The sequence below is a fragment of the Chaetodon trifascialis genome, chromosome 21 (assembly GCF_039877785.1).
Source record: "Chaetodon trifascialis isolate fChaTrf1 chromosome 21, fChaTrf1.hap1, whole genome shotgun sequence".
NCBI lineage: Eukaryota > Metazoa > Chordata > Actinopteri > Chaetodontiformes > Chaetodontidae > Chaetodon > Chaetodon trifascialis.
Window position 1 is genome coordinate 3,990,328 of NC_092076.1, and position 19,244 is coordinate 4,009,571.

The 19,244-nt window shown below is 43.9% G+C and overlaps 1 protein-coding gene across 1 annotated transcript; it reads right to left on the bottom strand.

The window, feature by feature from the left end:
* Positions 1–438: 438 nt before the first annotated feature.
* Positions 439–12,475, bottom strand: scn4aa (sodium channel, voltage-gated, type IV, alpha, a). Its single transcript, XM_070990063.1, has 26 exons — positions 12,221–12,475; positions 11,807–11,925; positions 11,573–11,650; positions 11,352–11,480; positions 10,979–11,070; positions 10,554–10,844; positions 10,404–10,467; positions 10,137–10,278; positions 9,811–10,008; positions 9,396–9,566; positions 9,083–9,212; positions 8,309–8,547; positions 8,032–8,205; positions 7,571–7,927; positions 5,456–5,920; positions 5,119–5,160; positions 4,845–4,977; positions 4,552–4,706; positions 4,262–4,435; positions 4,010–4,132; positions 3,449–3,730; positions 3,297–3,350; positions 2,671–2,808; positions 2,418–2,522; positions 1,841–2,111; positions 439–1,724 (listed from the first exon to the last, which is right to left on the bottom strand). The coding sequence occupies exons 1-26, from the start codon at positions 12,473–12,475 to the stop codon at positions 439–441; spliced, it is 5,667 nt and encodes a 1,888-aa protein (XP_070846164.1).
* Positions 12,476–19,244: the final 6,769 nt, after the last annotated feature.

Below are 19,244 nucleotides of genomic sequence, written 5' to 3' on the forward strand. Positions count from 1 at the left end.
AAACGCATTACTGGCACAGAAAAGAGGGTGCTACAATGGGACTTGTACAACTGCTAATTTAACATTTTAGCACATTTTTCTGGTTTTACAGCCAAATTAATTGAGCAAATTTAGCATTACGCAACATTTTTTAATTATTCACCTGCCCATTTAGCATTGATCGTGGCTATATTTGCTGATGTCAATATGGTTATTATCAGAAAAAACCATGCACTGAAATTCTACCTTCAACCAAAAAGGATGCTTAAATATCGCATGAGAAAACAGGAATTGTTCGTTTAATTCAAAATTGCAATTTAAAAGTTCATTTGCTTAGTGTAGCTTCTTCATCTAATGTAGAAAATTCAGCTCCATTAGTGATACTTAGCATTAACTGCTAACACTACTTCCTTGACTAGTGAAAAACAACAAGGGGGCATAACTGTCTTCTGCTGTTTGTTATACAATTGACTCTCTCAGATTTGCCTGTAGTGTCAAGAGGTGTTGGGTGGGGGCAGAATGTAATAAAACCTCATTAGTGATTTCTACAGGTACAACCATGATATTTGGCTCAGGGGGTTCTGGACCACCCTGGGCCCCTGTGTTATGTGACAGTGTCTCAGGATTAGGAGGCTGTTCTAAAGCAACACACTCCATCTCCTCTGCAAGGTCCGCATTGCTCCCATAGAGCACTCCCATCCTTCGCGCAAGCATCCCCTCTTTTTCTGGTGGGTCTTCACTTTCGTCCTTTCTACCCAACCTCTTACAGCGGTGAAGAAAAGCGGCGTGACGTACGCAGCGTTTCAGTAGGTGGTTGCGGTAAGCCCTCTGAATGATTACAGAAGCCATCTGCTCTTCTTTGTGGCGTACCGTCGTGGTAATCGGTGCAAAGGAGTCTGAGGTGGGGTTGCTCAGAATGAACTTTGCCTCAATGCTCTCCCGCATCGCCGCCATCTCCACCGTGTCTCCCAAGACCATCTGTGTGACGGCCAACAAGACATCCAGGCAGTGGATCCTGTCTCCAATGACCAGGGGCAGATCCATTTCAATCAGACGAAGCCGGTTAGGCTTAGCAACCCTCAGCGGCTCCTGCAAGGCATCACAAAAATCTGAGAGCCGGCTATACTCAATGAACTGAGTTCCATCTACATCGAACTTCTCCCAAGTCTCATTGAACATCTCAAAGTCATCCTCACAGAGTGCATCGCCACTCTCCTCCTGCGCCACATTAAAGTTCTCTAAGATGATGGCAATATACATGTTGACCACCACTAAGAATGAGATGATAATGTAGCTGCAGAAGAAGATCATGCCCATGGCCGGGTTGCCACAGTTGCCCTTTACATCTGTGCCTGGGTTCTCAAAGTCTGGATCACAGTCTGGAGGCTCCTTGTTCAGCATTGGAAGTAAAAGTCCATCCCAGCCGGCTGATGTTGTAATCTCAAACAAGCAGATAATGCTGCCACCAAATGTCTCAAAATTAAATATGTCATCGATCCCAGCCTCCTTTTTAACATAGGCAAAGTTTGACATGCCAAATATGGAGAAGATGAACATAATGAGGAAGAGCAGGAGACCAATGTTGAAAAGAGCAGGAAGGGACATCATTAGAGCAAAGAGAAGTGTCCGAATGCCCTTCGCTCCTTTAATAAGACGTAGGATCCTGCCTATTCTGGCCAGTCTGATCACTCTGAACAGAGTTGGTGACACAAAGTACTTCTCAATTAGGTCTGAGAGCATGGTACCTGAAATAAAAGGAGATAAACTACAATCAGAGACAATGTATGAACACCTATTGTATGTTTGAAAAGAGAAAAGTAATGTAATTCACAGCTTTGCCCATAAAGCATTAGGTACTCACCAGCTATTGACAAGATGACCACAACAAAATCAAAAACGTTCCATCCATTGGTGAAGAAGTACTGTCGCAGGGCAAAAAGCTTCAACACGCACTCTCCAGTGAAGACGACAATGAACGCCACGTTTACTTGGAAGAGGAAATCTTCCTTCTCCGCACTTTGGTTGTCCGTTTCCACCATCATGGTCACCATATTGAGGCAGATGAGCACCATGATGAAGATGTCAAAGAACTGCTGACTGATGAAGTCAAACACCATTCCCTGGATTAGGTTCTGCAGGTCAAAGGGAGACAGGGAGGGTTGGGAAGGTGAGGAACAGAAACACAAATCCAGCAGGGTCGTTTGGTCTGTTCACACCAGCGCTGTGCAGAAAAGGTCAGCACAGGGGTCACTGATGGCATCGCCGTGCCTCAAATACCGAACTGATGTGTCGTTACTTCGGCTTACCTAGTTTATACTTTTGAGCATCAAGCATAGTTTAGAGTCTCTCTCAAACAGTATAACACATTCTGCTAATATTACAATACATCTATAGACTAGTCACTGAAATAAACATGGAGTTGTAAATGAGTAACATACAGTTGGACGTGGAATTGGCTTCTGTGGCTTCTTGGAACCAAGTTTCTTCATGGCATCGTAGTACTTTTTTTGTTCCTCGGTCATGAAGATGTCTTTATCTCCAAAGTGCAGACAAAACATCAAAGAAACATCATTATGGGTATTTAAATTAGGTGATAACTTTTGTGTGTTTTAAAATGCAGCATAGCTGTAACTTTAAGAAAGATGCTTTCGTATTAGAGCAGACTACCTCTTAGAAAAATGTGGCACTTATCTTTTTCTTCTGTTGGTTGAAATTGTCAATAATGACACCAATGAAGAGGTTCAGCGTGAAGAAAGAGCCAAAGATGATAAAGATGACAAAGTACATGTACATGTAGAGGTTGATCTCATAAGAAGGTTGCTCCTCTACCTAAAAGGAACAAAACATTTAAATCATTAGATTCAAAGTTTAAGAGGAAGCCATGTTTACCTGTCACTCCATGTTTACGCATAATAAAAACAAGTAAGTAAGTAAGAAAGACACAGGATAAAAGGTTACACTGGAATATGATACCGGCCAGGACTGGCACTTGTTGATCCAAAGACTAGACTCACTTCACCATCACCATCTGTCACATGCTGTATACGTTTCATATATATTCAATTAACTTAAAGTGCAGGGTGGTGTTAGAAAGGGAGGGGAGAATATATGAAGTCCTGCCAAGTAGATGGGTTTCTTAATGTTACTCATAGTATTTCTATACATATACCAAATAAAAAACTAAAAAAAAAAATATTTATACCGAAAACAAAGTATACATGAGAGTATAGAGTGGTGATAAACATGACTGTAAAACAAAGGGCCACTGATGTTAAATGTAATGTTTAGATATTGACGTTACGGTAATTAATAACTACCTCTCTTGAGTCGACAGCAGCATACATGATGTCCATCCAGCCTTTAAATGTTGCCTGAAAATACAGAGCATTGTTTGGAAATATGTCAGTGAACGCAACATTTTTTTCCCAAGCTGTTCCAGGTGCACAATCATGGAAACAGCAATCCTCACCACTTGAAGCAGGGATAGGTAGCCTTTCCCCACGTTGTCATAGTTGACCTTGACGTTGACCCAGCGGGCGTCCTGCGTTGCTTCTTTGATGGCCATGCAGTCGCTCTTGTTGTTGACCTCCGACATGGGGAAAAGCTCCTCTGTGGTGGTGTTGATGCAGCGGTAGAACTTCCCAGCAAACAGGTTAACTCCCATGATGCTGAAGATAAGCCAGAAGATCAGACAGACCAGCAGCACGTTGAAGATGGAGGGAATTGCTCCAACTAGAGCATTCACCACCACCTGCCCAAAAGAGAGGACTTTGTTAGCATTAGGGAATCACATAGAAATGTATGGAACTTTTTCTGCATTAGAGCGGACAACAGTTTTGCTGTTGCTATCAGGTTTTAGCAGTACTCTTACCTAAGTCAGCTCTGTTAAGCAGCCATGGTGTAAGCATGCTTTCAACACACATTGTAGGGGACAGCCAGTCAAATTAGTTGGCATTAAACATCACAGCTCATCTAAATCACTGTTAGGCATGCATGTTGCTCACACGTGGTTGCATAGCCAAAAACTCACCCTCATCCCTTCAAATCTCGACAGTGCTCGAAGGGGCCTTAGTGCCCTGAGAGTTCTGAGCGATTTGATTGGTCCAATGTCAGAGTAGCCCATCCAGTTGGCGAATAAACTGATAAGGGAAACCTGTGGCAGAATCAGAGATTTCCTATTCAAGTGTTACCACAGATTTAATCTGACATAAAACACATTTTGTACATGTTCTGTGGATAGCTACAGATACAGGTCAGCATTAAAAAAGATGTCAACACTTACATCTACAATGAAAAAGTCTAACCAACACCAGGCGTTGGTGAAGTAGGTCTTGAAGCCGTATGCGACCCATTTAAGGAGCATCTCAATGACAAAGATGTAGGTGAAAACTTTGTCAGCAAACTCCAGAATAATTTTGATGGTTCGGCGTCTTTCTATATTAATGTCTTCAAAGGCCTGCCAAGACAAGATATGAGATACCTAGATACATGTTTTAACAGTAATACAGTATCTTGACACTATCATAAAACAGTCAACATTTCTAAATTTGTTCTGCTGATGACAGCACTCACCAGAGCTCCACTGCTGAGGAGGATCATGAAAATTATGAAGGTTTCAAACCAGTCATGCTCCACAATGGTGAAGCAAGTCCTACGGAGGTTCCACCATTTCTTGCCTTTACCTTGGGTGATGTCCACAGTGAGACATGGCCAGCGCTTCACACATTCTGAATGAGCAGGAAAGACGAAGGTTCAGGATCCAAAAGGTGTCAGATGTGATTTCAATAGCATGAGCTCTGGTGCTAACGTGTGATTACTGCTTGATTGTTGGTCAAGTGATCCTGCTTTACAGCAGTGGTTCATACCTTCAGTGAAGCAGTCCTCTGGCTCTACTGGGTCTGGCTCTTCTTCTTCCACTTCCTCTGGTTCAGGTTCAGGTGGCTGATAGTCCACTGTGCTACACACTGAAGAATCCCCATCATTCAAAGCACCCATCAGCTAGTCAAGAATTACAATTGAAGCTCAGTTACAAAGCCACCATGCAAAATATATACATTATTGATTTTGATCCCCATTAATTTTAGATTTTAATTGGTAACAAGGTTTCTTTTGTTCGTGTGGGCCTACAGAGTTACTCACTTTGACTTTTCCCAGCAAACTACTTTCATCTTCTACATTTTCCTGAAATAGCACAGGAATAGAGCATAAACGTTAGTAAGCATTCATCAGCAGTAAGACAAACCTCCTGCACATAAGTCTGAACCCTGAAAACACAAGCCCTCTGGCCACAGCTGTCGCCATCGCAGAGGCATAAAGACTTCTGTTCACTGTCTTACTTTATGAGCAGCATTGCTTATGGTTAAAACTATCATTTTGAGACTGATGGTGAAGTAACCTGCTGTAGGTGGATGATGTATTGCCAGTGCATGAAGAAGGATAATTCGAGTGAACTTTAACTTTATTCTGCTGTACTTACTGAGTAATGTTGGTTATTTTTCTCATCTGTAATCTCTGAGTCCTCAGCTTCATCTTCATCATCCTCATCGTCCTCGCCCAGGTTTTCAAAGTCTGACTCTCCAAGAGCGATTGGCACATTTAGGCTCAACTCTCCATCCACAATGCATCCAGAGGGCCGGCCTTCAACCAAACAATTAGATATCCCATCTGCCACTTTGAAGCTCTGACTGTTGTCCAAGTGGTTCATTTCAATTCCCTCCATTTTAGGGTCCCTGTCGTCCTTCGGGGCCTCCTCGGGCTCCTTAGGCTTTCTGTGAAGAATCTGCAGGACTGTTCGAATGGCGAACGCTTTGAACCAGTCGATGCCCCTTGTAATCCTGCCAATGGCGATCTGGAGATTGTTCATCTCTCCGTCATCGTCCCCTGGCGCAAGGTTGTCTCCACTGAACGAGCTGAGCAGCAAAGCCAGGAAGAGGTTCAACACCTGATGAAGGAAACGGGAAGGAGGTAATGACTTGGATGTACCTTGATGTGAAAATCAAAAACTTTGCATTGCCAGAGATTCACACTTCAGTCTTTTTGAGTTTATGTATGTGATCAATGGATGAGAAGGAAACACAAAAGTCTGGATCAGCTCAAAGATGCATCACTTTTCAAACTGGTTCTGTGACGGCACATCAGTAAATATGTGTCGTCTGCCTCCTGTTGCAGACGCAGCTGCAGTTTCTAAACCTGTTAGTCAATTTCTCGGTTACTGTGTCTTAGGTTTAGCAGGAGATCATGGTTACGCGGGCCAGGCTGATCTCTCATGCCAGTGTCGGAGCTGTGAATCAGTAAAGAAGGCTGAGGGGAAAGGATGAGCTGCACAAACCGCAAGCCAGATGGTGGAGCAGTGGAAAGAGACAGGATGACTTTTGATAGGGAATAAATGCAAGTGTAGCAGAGGTGTCAGCGTTAGTGATGTGTTAAATAATAGTCCTGGTTCTAATTGTTAGAACGGTTATAGTGATGACGAGAAAGTCAGAATTTATCTGAAAAGAAAAGTGTTAAATTTTAGGAAAAACACATTTTTGCTTTGCCCTCCTCCTGTCTTTATGCTGAGCTAAAATAACCAAACTGTTGTCTGTAGCCTCAGATTTAATGGGCAGATATGATTTTTTTTTTTATTTCTTGCTTTGAGAAAGAATTCCACATCTTCTTAATAATGATGGTCATAGCCAGAAAATGATATTAAAAGCTGAATTTGAGTCATTCAGAGAAGTCAATGAAGAGTGCAGACAAGAAAATGCACTTTATATCCACTCTGCTGTGGTGCTGATGGCCCAATATGATTACATCTTCATCAATTACAGTTCAATCTGCTATCAAATGACTTTTCCTTAACACCCAGTGCCCTTGCCACCTGAGCTCTGCTCTCTCAGCTGTCTGTGTTTGTTCCCTCAGTGGCAGCATGCTTACTTGAGCCAGATCTTAACACATACTCAAGGTCAAAACCACTGTTTGGTGGCTCAAGTCATTTGATTTAAATAGAAACCCCCTCCCGTGAAGCGTGCAAGTGTACTATTTGCCACACAAAAACATGATAACTTTGGCACCGTGCAGCCATTGCAATATGTTTGTCAGCTTGACAATCAGCCATTTCCTTTCCATTTCTATGAATAACCTAACAGGAAATCGTTTTGGCTCAAGTCATTAAATATGATGCTGAAATCATGTCTGAGAGGCATCATCTGTATCACATGTACGTCCTTGTTCTGTGAGGCCAAGATAAAATGTCAGGGACAGTGTTTCCATGCTCCAGACACTCGGGGTTCTTCACTAGACGTCACAAACTCACTGCATCTTCGTCTAAATTCGCCCAGACGCTGAATGAAACATGAAATTAAACATATGAATGAAAATATGTAAATTCTGCTGTTTACTTCATGATCTTGTGGACAAATTGTTTCCACAGTAACAGTCTGACAAGCCTTCAGACTAATTGAACAAGTACTCAAACTGGCCTTTCTGGATTGCATTTCATTGTCTCTCTGGTTCCTGAAGAAATGTGCACCCACTAGCACAGCCCCTTTTTTTGTTTGTTTGTCTAAGATAGTGATCAGCAGCGAATCAGTAATACAGTAGTTGCACTCACCACCAGATTTCCAATGACCATGACCATCATGAAGACCACTAAGCACATCCCAGCTCCGGCCACCTCCATGCAGTGCCACATGGTCTCGATCCACTCCCCGCACAGGATGCGGAACACGATGAGGAACGAGTGGAAGAAGTCGTTCATGTGCCAGCGCGGCAGCTCGCAGTCTGAGGCAATCTTGCACACACAGTCCTTATAGCTCTTGCCGAAGAGCTGCATACCCACCACAGCGAAGATGAAGACGATGATGGCCAGCACCAAAGTCAGGTTTCCTAAAGCTCCTACTGAGTTACCAATAATCTTGATCAGCATGTTGAGCGTTGGCCAGGACTTGGCTAGTTTGAAGACACGAAGCTATCTCCAACACAGGACAGACGCAGAGAAAGAGAGTGAATAATGATGTAGGAAAGAATCTCTTTGTTTTAAAGACACAAATAAGTTCAGTCCTTATTTCTCACCAGACGAAAGGACCTGAGGACAGACAGGCCTTGAACATTTGCCAGCCCCAACTCCACCAGACTGAGAGTGACAATGATGCTGTCAAAAATGTTCCAGCCAACTTGAAAGTAGTAGTAAGGATCCATGGCGATAAGTTTGAAGAACATCTCCGCTGTGAAGATCCCAGTGAAAACCTGCAGGGGGCGCATGTTTCTTTCAGAGGCGCTGACAAAATCAGGTCTGAGATGTGAGAATATTTCTGCAATGAGAGCTAAAGGTAACGTGGCACATATTCACCAGATTGCCCACTGAGAGCATGTAGTCAAACTCTGGGGTCATGGGGTAGTGCTCCATGGCCATGAAGAGGGTGTTGAGCACGATGCAGATGGTGATGGCCAAGTCGACGAAAGGGTCCATCACCACAAAGTGCACCCACTTTTTAAAGACCACCCATGAGTTGCAGCAGTCCCACTTCAGGAATTTGTCTGCAAACTTGTACCAGCCAGGCGGGCACGGCCTCTGACCCTCCTCCAACTCTAGACAGGAAAAGACAATTATTTTTTTTTAAGCAAATGAGTTGTCTTTAAGCGATACGCACGATGCAGCTAACACAGAGCAATGACGAGCTACATTAAAATATATGTCTCGTCTGTGCCAAGTTATAGTTGAGCTAAAATAGCTGAAGCTTAACACCACGGGGCCTTGACACTGAATGTTGACAGGGATTTCTCTGGCACACAATGTGATTAACCCAACCATGGCAAGCTCAGGACAATGCTACTGTACCGGCCCTAGATAATTGAGTGTATAATGTTAACAACTGCTTGATAATCTAAGCAATCAGGGCTCACATTAGAGCATCTCCTCCAGCAACCTGCAACTAAGCCTCGTTTATTTCGTCATTCCCCGGAGAGACTTGTCACTTCCTGATGCTTACACCCTTATGAAAACAGTACCCTGAAATAGACATAATGGTAATGTTGTGTCATCTGCTTATTAAAGCTAGAAAATAAATCTGATATTTAGGGATTCGGTGCATTATCGACGTTTCGATCTCCACTGGCGCTGTACCTTCTATAGCAGCTGTGGTGAGCACAGTCGTAGCGCTAGCAGACCTCTGTGTCAGGCGAGGTTCCTCCAGATGAAGCATGCTGGGCACAGAGCCTTCTGACTTCTCTCTGAGTTCATAATCGACAGCAGACTGTAAAACATGCAGGTAAATCTGTCAGTTGCGAGCTCGTGGTGGAACCTCATGATCACAAATCAAGACCAAAAGCTTTTTAAAACAACCAGCTCTGCATAAGTTGCCAGATTGTCCATCAGTAGACTGACATTTTTCAGACTCCTTGCCAAAAAAACTGTGACCAGAGGGCGACGGACTAACCTCGACCATGGTGGGCGCTCTGATTAGCAGACGAGGAATGAGTCTCCCATTGCAATCCTTTACCGTTTCATCGTGTTCAAGGCTCCGTTCATCGTCCGCCAAGTCAGATATGGTGTGACAACTCAGCGACTTCTTGCTGGTTAGAGTGGCCCGGCTCCCAAGAAGTTGAGCCTGTTACAGTGTGTAATAAATACAGTACTTCTAACTGTTGAAACAGTTTTACTTCAAATGATGCGATTTATTTTTTGACAGATAACAAATTCAGTTCCAACCCTCACATTTCATCAGTATATAAATACTTATCCTAACTCTGTACTATGAAACTGAAAACTTTAAGTTGTTTAAACAGATCTAAAACTGTTCTTCATGAAGTTATGATGAGACGTGTTATAAGTAAATATAGATTTAAAGTCACCTGTTCCTGATTCTTGAGTTGCTCTAGTAGCCGCTGGAACTCCTCCTCCTTCTCTATGGCCTCTCGCAGAGTTGCCTGATTCTGTTCGTCATAAGCCATGGCTACCACAGCCAGGATGAGGTTGATGAGGTAGAAGGAGCCCAGAAAGATAATCACCACAAAGAACAGCATGTATGTCTTTCCAGCCGCCCGCAGGATCTATGTTTGGAGCAAGAAAGAAGCTGCGAGAACTAAGGACAAATTTCTTTTCATAACTTTGGTTTTAAATGAAACGTTCCAAGTCAAAGGTCGTAAATCTGTTTGCGACTAATGAAAGAAATGCCAACCAGCTGGAAAAGGTTCTCCCAGTAGTCCTGGGTCATGAGCCTGAAGAGGGCCAGGAAGGACCAGCCAAAAGAGTCAAAACTGGTGTAGCCATAGTTGGGGTTCCTCCCAGCCTTCATGCATGTGTATCCTTCTGGGCACTTTCTATCAACGAAGAGTCAGCATGCTACAGTTGCTCTCCCAGCCTCCAAATCACGCTCAACACAAGACACCAAACCAGATTAACCAGAAGAAAATATCATGGTAGTCTCTGTGTGGATAATACATACCCAGCATCTGAGCTGTTTCCACAAAGTAGAGCATCTAGGCTGCCTTCCAAATAATAGTGATTCTCTATGACCAAACAAGAAAAAGAGAAACAGTGAAATCTCTTCCACTGAGGTTGTCTTAAAATAAGAGACGTAATGTGTTAAACGTACCTGTGTTTTCAATATATTCAATGAAATTGAAAGTACTGTTGGAATATGTTGTATCGTTGACCCCCATGGTGTTGTTGAAGGACACGGTGTCATTAAATGTGGTGGTGTTGAAGAATTCAAACGCACTTTCATTTGTTGTGATGGGCCATCGCACACATTTGTGGCGCAGATTCCCCATAAAAAGTTGAAGGCCAATGAGGGCAAAAACAGCGAGAGCAAAGACGGTCAGAATCATGACGTCCACCATTTTCTTCACGGACTGGATCAGAGCGGCCACGATGGTTTTCAAACCTGGCAATGTACAGTTGATACGTCAGTGGCCTTCAACAGCGAATGAAACCGAAAACCAAAAAAAGATGCTCAACAATACATTTAGTCACACAAACAAAAAAATAAATAAAAATAGAATAAAATATTCAGAATACCAGGAATCACAGTAATTGTTTTAAGGGCTCGAAGTACACGAAACGTCCTGAGGGCTGACACGTTGCCAAGATCAACAAACTCAGTGATGTATCTGTGGAAAGAAATTACGAAATTCATCAAAGCCAATAGCCAAATGAGGCTCAATATATCATCTGTTCATTTTCCTATTTAAATATAAAAAGGTTAAAATAATCGGCACAATATCAGCTTTCATAAGAGCTGATAACTGTTTAGTCTGTGAAGCAACAATTTATGGACTTAATGTAAAGATGTGGAAAATCTGTAATGATATGAACACTATAACCATTTTTTAATATCGAATGTAACTGCATCGCTGAAAAGACGTAGATGAAAGTACATGGAGATACTTACGCCATGCTGATCACCATGAAATCCAGCCAATTCCATGGGTCTCGAAGGAATGTAAAAGATCCAACACAGAAACCTCTAGACAGCACTTTGACTGTTGCCTCAAAGGTGTAGATACCAGTAAAAACATACCTGAGAAGAAATTGAGCAACATGGGTTAGTAAGGAGCATTTAATGTAGCAGAGGAGTCACTGAAAACCAAAGTACAGCGATGAAGTACTCACTCAACAGTTTTACTCCATGCTGGTGGGTTGCTCATCGTCATGAACACACAATTCGATAGAATTGTAATCATGATGAACATGCTAAATAATTTAATTCAGGATTAAGGAAACAAACATGGACGTTATAAGTACAAGCAGACATTTCCCATCTTCACTCGTCACTCGGCGTCTACGTCACTTCATGTCCAGTTCAAACCTTAATGCACTAAATGAGTGAAAAGCATCAAAGGATATGAATGTATGAGAATTTTGATGGCTCCTCTTCTAACCAAACTAAAGGGGCTCAGAATGTAGCAAGCCGGTTCAGCATTGAACCTGAAGACTGTGTTTCCTTTGGTGATCACAATGAATGTCTGAAAAACAGAGATCGTCTGTATAAATGCAAACTGGCGTATTGTCCAAAAATACTTAACGGCATTGCAGTAAATTCTCAGTGATGATCTCTGAAATGACACTTTAACATTTAACTGTAACGTATGCATACCACAAATGACATGGAAGACGTTGCGTAAGGGATACCGTATGCAGCTGTAATAACTGAAATTTAAGTAATACATCCTGTCATATTTCGGGGTCACATCAGGACGGAGTCAACATCATTGAACACTGAGTGTGTTTCCATGTGAGCGCAGATGTGCTCAGACTGACTTTCTGTGCTTTGTAGAAGGGGTCCAGGTCCTCCAGAGGTGTGTTGAGCAGCTCAGGTGGAGGGTCTCCATAGATCAAGGGCAGACACTTGCCCGCCTCCAGATCAGCGTTTGGGGCCATTGGCTCTTCCTCCTCATGGCCCCCTACTTCTGCAGCCTTTTTTCTTTCCTCCTTGAGCCTCTCGATCTCCGCCAGCGATTCCTGGGTGAAGCGGCGGAACGCATCGGTGCCTGGGGGAGGGAGCAGGGTCGCCATCTTCGCATCGCGAAGGGATACCGCCACACCGGGGTTTCCCTAGAGGGTGCTGGAGAAGACAGAGACAGAAAAAGACAAAGCAGACTTTGACCATCCAATCCAATCATTAACAGTTTGATGTGACTTGAATACCTAAAAACACATGAAATAGTTCCAAATCCAGTTTGTATGAAATGTAGTGTTTCGTTCAATCAACAATTACCAATATCTTTATTAGTGATTAATCCATGAATTGCTGTTTTCAATCAATCAACCAATTTAAATTCAAAGGAATTCACAGTCAAGAAACGATCTTAAATGATCGATTAAATCTCACCAATTATGTTTCTAATGATCAGTTAATCGAGTCCCTTGCGCATTGGTGTGTTGCAGGTGTGATAAGGCGGTTGTTGCCACCCTGGGAGTTGAAAACCCTCAAATGGGTTGAGATAAATCTGATAAATCCCACCATTAATCTGACAAATCTCACCCCTTTACATAAAAGGTTGGGAGCCACTGCGTGTCCATACATGTTGCTAACGATCATAAGTTGCCTCGATCTGTGTCCACTCCCCTCACCCTCCCTCGTTCCTGCCTGCCCTCCAGCCCCTGCCCTACATCTCTGACCCTGCACCCCTCACGACACCTCGAGCACTATAAGTGTCAAGGTGGAAACAAAGACGCACTCAGGACGACAGCTTGGACCTTCCCACCGTTCTAAAGAGACCATGATATTACTCATCTACATCATATTACTTATTAGCTTAGCAGGCGCTCCGTATCAGGTCCAAGTGGCATTTGCTTACATCCTTTGATGTGTTTAGCAAGCAGTCTGGTTTCGTGTGGAGCAGCTAACGTTAGCCTTCTGCTATTGTGACTTAAAGTACATTTTCTAGCCTTTGTGCAGAATCCACTAAAATATGTTTCGAAACAGTTAAAACATGTTAAACATAAAACAAATGGTGACACTGCTTTTAGTTGTTTGCTATTATGTAATTCTGTGACCATTTAACCTGAAGGTCTATTAATCAGTAATTACATTGGCACAAAAGAGGTTGAGAGGGAAACTGTAATAAATGAATAATAAAAATGTAATAAATTAGGTTTGATATGCATTTGAGAGTATAAACAGATTGAAGGAAAGTTGTTTGAAGACACAGTTGTGCAGCAAAACCCCTCAAACACAAATCAGTCAAAGGTAACTAAATCTACAAAGCATCAAAGTTTGGCTGCGACGTCACCACCTGCAATAATGTCTAGATTTTTTAAAACTAAGATACAGAGACTGAACAAGGAATACAGACACATCATTAACCCCCAAAACAGACAAACAAGCTGGTAACAGAGTGTAAAAAGAGAAGAGTTCTTGAGTTCACACATACAGTATGAAGACACAGAGGTCAGACTGAGCGACCAACCTGGCAACAAGAGACACACACATTGATGCACACTGATCACACGCATTAATGTGGGATAACACCCCCTCAAACCACCTCACTCGAGCAGAAAATTATGCATTCACACACATGTGAGGAGACGCACACGTTTGCACAGATACGGTGGCTGCCCAGCTGCTACAGGCAATCAAGACGGAGCGTCGTGTTTCAGAGGCCCGATGACTCTGCTCATTCCTTCCTGGCCGAGCCTTCGCTCTGCGCCTCACATCCCTCCGATAAACAGGACAGCATGCCAACTTATCTTACCAAGCTGACTTCTCTCTCTACTACCTCCTATTTTACACGGGGCCCCAAACACACTAAGCTTCCGACTCCGCACCCTTACCCGCACCAGACGACCCCCCCGCCACCCGTACTGTCCCCCTACATGACACTCGAGGCTCTAAATCCCTCTTTCGTCCAACGCCGACTTCAGACGTTCCATCTTAACATTATCGCTCATCAAAGCCTGCATTCCTAATCACTCACAAGCACAAAGTCTCTTTTCAGTATTTCTTTTTGCCTGCACACACAAAAAAGCTTTAGTTTTATTACCAATATCAGCTTCTCAGTGCCAACCTGTTCAGCCCTACATCTACTCCCCTCACACTACCTTTTGAGCCCTAGTTTCCCCCCTTCATCATCCCATTTCAAAACCCCCATTCTGGGAGCCGTGGGCCCCGCTGCCCTCAACCATGAGCCAACCTTAAAATACACATCCTGAGAATGGATGTGTTTCTCTGTGGCTTATGGGGATCATTTCCTGATTGCATTACATCACGCCGTTGCTGCTGAAGCCATCAAATGTCCTTTTTTAAAAACGCTCGGTCCCTCAGTTGAAAGCCTGCCAATCTCAAAAAAGTCCTCTCGAGGTGGTTGTTGCCTTGTTGCCCACGTCAGTTAGGTAAATAATACAGTCTGACACCGTGTTAAGTTTTGTAGCCGCATTTATCAGTGTGTGTTTCTGCAGGAGTGCAGTATTCAGTATCAGTCAAAAATACGACATTATTAAGTTGTTAATACTGATGCATCAGTCTGTGAGCAGCATTTTACTGCTGCAGCTGGTTGCAGTGGAGCTACGTTATGTACATAAGGTACACTCAGGTACTGTCGTCCAGTGGTTTCCAACCTATGGGTTGAGCACCTCCTAAGGGCCACAAGATAAACTTGAGGGGCCATGAGGTGATTCATGGGAAAGTGGCAGATCTGCCATTCGCATGAGGCCCAATGCAGGAAGTGATGTGTGAAAGGGGCTTTTGGTGGAACTGTTAACAGCTCAGACATCTGAAACATGGAGGCATGGTTGGGAACCACCGTGTGTTGTGTTTCACAATCTTATTGTGTATTTTTAAGATCTTAATCTGTACTGTATCCGTAATATAGAGCAGTTAGAAGTACAATATTTCCCTCTGAAACATAGTATAAAATGCTATATCCATTTCAAGTAGAGTTCTTGAGTCAGGCTACTTCGTTTCTTTCAACCACTGGTTTGATTTTAAGAGTCTAGCTGAAGACAATCAGCTCATTACACGACCACGCTCGTTCAGTCATCGCGTGGACAGGTGGCAAACTGAGGAAGAGGGGGCCAATGTTAGATTTCAGAAGCCTTCCCCGACAGTAATATATATATCACCTTGCATGTCAGTGAGGCCATGTGACCTGTGACATTCCGCTTGAGGATATAGACGGGGTAATGTAGACACCTCTTCGTTACACTAGCCGGCCGTGGAATGCGAATGCCAATATTCACCTCTGGAAACCAACCGAACCAGCTTTTGGCTTTTGTCACGAGGGCAGCGTGAGTTCATGCAGCGAGCGGGGTTGTGCCGTCTCCTCATGAACAGTGAAGAAGTAGTTTGGATCGCTAGATTTCTGATTTGTTGAGTCTCGCTGGATGACTTAAAGATGAGCAGAAACTTTCCTCTACAGGGAAGCTGTCCTGTTCTATAGCTGCGTTTTATACGTTAATTTAAAGTCGTCCTTGTTATAAGGACCCAATGTTTTGATCAAATTTAATGAGTCAACTCTGGTGTCCTGAAGGTGCTGAGGGTTCAAACATCTCAGTTCCCTCATTATACGGCACTTACCAGCCCTGGAATGTGGTCAGGTTGTAAACAACAGATTTACAGAGCAAACAAGGGCTTTTATCCACACGTCCTTTGACATTTGCCATGCTCCTGTTCCCCCTGTTTTCTCACGGGGTCAAATCGCAACACTGCACTTCGCTCTCTCCCAGCTTGCTTCAACACCCTGTCACCCACCAGTTAACGTTGTACTTCCAGCCCCACATGCATTAAAACAGCCCTCTCCACCTGATCCCGCTTCCCGCCGTGTCATTGTATGTTTCCACCAGATGCGGTTTTGCTCCTGAAAATCGTCGCCACACGCTGAGTCGAAGCAGACTGAACATGATCAGCATGTCCGTGGCCTCACTAACTGCTCAGGGTCAAGCCCCTTTGATGTCTTTATCAGATGTGTGCACAGTAGACTCAGTTGCAATATAGCTCTGTATGCATTATGTTGCTGCTAAAAGGACAGCGGCTGTCATTCGCGGCATGCCTCTGTTGCTGCATACCGAGGAGCTGTGAAGACCTAGCGTAATCTCCCCGATGCAGCCAGATGGTCAGATGGCTAACGGAGATATATAGGCTTACTGAGTTATAAATCCACACTTTTATTAGAGGATGCAGCCAAACAATTTGTCTCTGGCTGAGCAAGGCCAAGTAAATGTTTCAGCAGTCGCTTTGGTCTCCTGGACGATGACAGCATAATACTGTGAGGTTAAGACACAATATGAGCCTTTAGGGGCTATTAAAGAGCCACATAGTCTTGGATCTAAACTAGCAGATGGCTACTAAAGTAAATTAGATAATAATATCATCTTTGCTGTAGTCTAATGCAGCTTTCTAAACAGATTTCTGCCATCTCAAACTGACCCATTTGGCCTTTGCGCTCGCTGCACAGAAATCTGAGTCGATTACATGTGGAAGCGATATGGAGAATATTCCATCCAGCTGGTGACGGACCAGGGGGAGCTATTATCATATTCATAACACCAATCAAGTCCTTAAAAAACACAGGCGTCCACCGAGGAGTGTCTCATGTTCGAACCACCTACTTACGAAAGAATATGCCGATGGGGGAAAACAACAGAACTGCACATCGAGCGCAGCTCCACTGAAGCAATGAGACGGTTCATTTTGAGGGGAAAAGTTGGGCTTATCTTTAACCTTATTTCACCTTTTGAATACTCTGGAAAATACAGAGGCCTGGCCAAGCAGTCACATGGGCTCACTTGGTGAAAGAAACTCAAAACCAACACCTTCTGCGTCCAAGAACATGTGACGCGAGACACACAAACACTCTCAGGCAGAGGAAGACCACAGATGCATCTTTACACATTACGCACGTTGAAAGCTACAGAAACGTGTATTTGATGCCATCGGCCACATGTGACACCACAAGGTAATCTGGGGAGCATGCAGCTCAGACGAGGTTCTCCATTCAAAATGTTTAAGACAAATGATGCAAAGTGCAAAGAAAACTCAGTGTAGGAACTTTAAAAACACCACCTGATGAGCCTCATCCATGTTGAATCTGCACTGGCTCTACTGCTGGGCCTCCACTGTAGGAGCCCACCCTGTTACATAAGAGCTGCAGACCACTCTTGAAAGGATCTAACATGACCACCACTAGGTCTATGTCCTCCACTAGGTCCAGATCTCTGCTGTGCCTGCTTGGAGCCAGGCCGTCTCTGTAGTCCCACACCTCTGATTTGGGCATCGTGGATTAACGGCAGGGAAATGTTTGCGTACGAGCATCCACAGCATCACAGTATCTTGCTCATCTGCCATGAAGACATGAGCTAAAAATAACACTTTGGCCCCAGCGGGAGGAGGGAGAAGGCTGCGAAGCGTCCACGCTGGACATGACAGCCATGTGCCTCGAGGGAGATAATTCACCTGGCAGGTGAAGACATGGCGCTGCGGTGATGCTCATGCGCAGACTTCCCTCTCATACTGTAGATACTGACGCATATCAGGGCAGTAAAACACTCAACACCTCAACGACACACACACACTTGCTCGTGCACACACATTTAAAAACACTGCTGAGAAGCCATAAATCTCCCAATTCCAAATTTGACCTGAGCTCAGTTACAGGTTGGTGTTTATTATTAGACAAAGGCGCTCTTATTAAAACGCGTCTTTGCATTAAATGTCTCCAGCAGTGCAAGAGAATAAAAAAGAATAAAGTAGCCATAATCATATTTTCTTACTTTTACCTCACATGAAACCTGCTCTCCAAACAGCTGAGTGGTTCAACGCTAGAAAGCTGCAAATTTAAATTCCACCAAATGAGACAAGAAGGGGAAATTCAACCATTACACACAAGTCCACTCTATCCAGAGGAAGGGAAAATAAAGGAAATACAAAGCAAACTCAGCCCCACACCGTCAATAACCATCAAAGCCATTCGGAACCTGCAAGTAAAACCACTTCAACCTGCAGCCTGACAGGAAACTTTGATATTCTGACGTTCATGCGGCTCATCTTTAGCCTCATGGAAGACCGCAGAAAGCGGGACGCCGGTTACCTTGCACGGTAAAGCAAATATTTCCACACAATCCAAAGAAACTGGGAAAAAAAAAAAATTAAAAAAAAAAATCAAGTCCTCCGTCAAGCCCTCCGCTGCGGACGTAATTCTCCCCCTCTGGCAGCCAGCGCGGGGCTGCAGGACAGCTGTTGCTGACGCACTGGTGTCCTGCAGTGAAACCGGAGGAGTCGCTCCAGGTAGGATCAGATCAGACCTTTGACACTTCAGCAACGGAAGCGCTCACCGTTCCCACACAGCTGGTCGCTCCCGCGCGCGTCTCCGTCCGCCGAGCGCATTTCCAACCGCGCCGCATCCCGCGGGGTGGTCCCGCTGCAGGCTGCAGGGTCTCCGAGCGCACATTAGACCACACAGATCACCACGTGCAGTAATTCTGTTACTGTTGTAATGATTGTTCGTGTGAAGCCCAGCGTGGACCCGGAGCTCACGATGTTCCATGAAATACTTCTTTGCTCAGTCGTGTTTATTAATTGATGAATTGTTTTACTAATTCATGCACAGAAAGATACAAATCCACGTATTCATCAGTGCAAGTGTCTTGTTTGTTGTGTAAGATGCCAAAATTCTGCCAGTGATACAGAAGAACAAAATACTGGCAGAAATCTTAAGAGAGAAATGTGACACTCACCAATGAAGCTGCTCTTAAAATGTTTAGAAACTGAGGACTGAAGTAGTTTCCATAGTTGTCAGGTGATGAATTTGGCTTTTCTTCATGTTTTTCAGAAAGAAGTGGAGCGTCA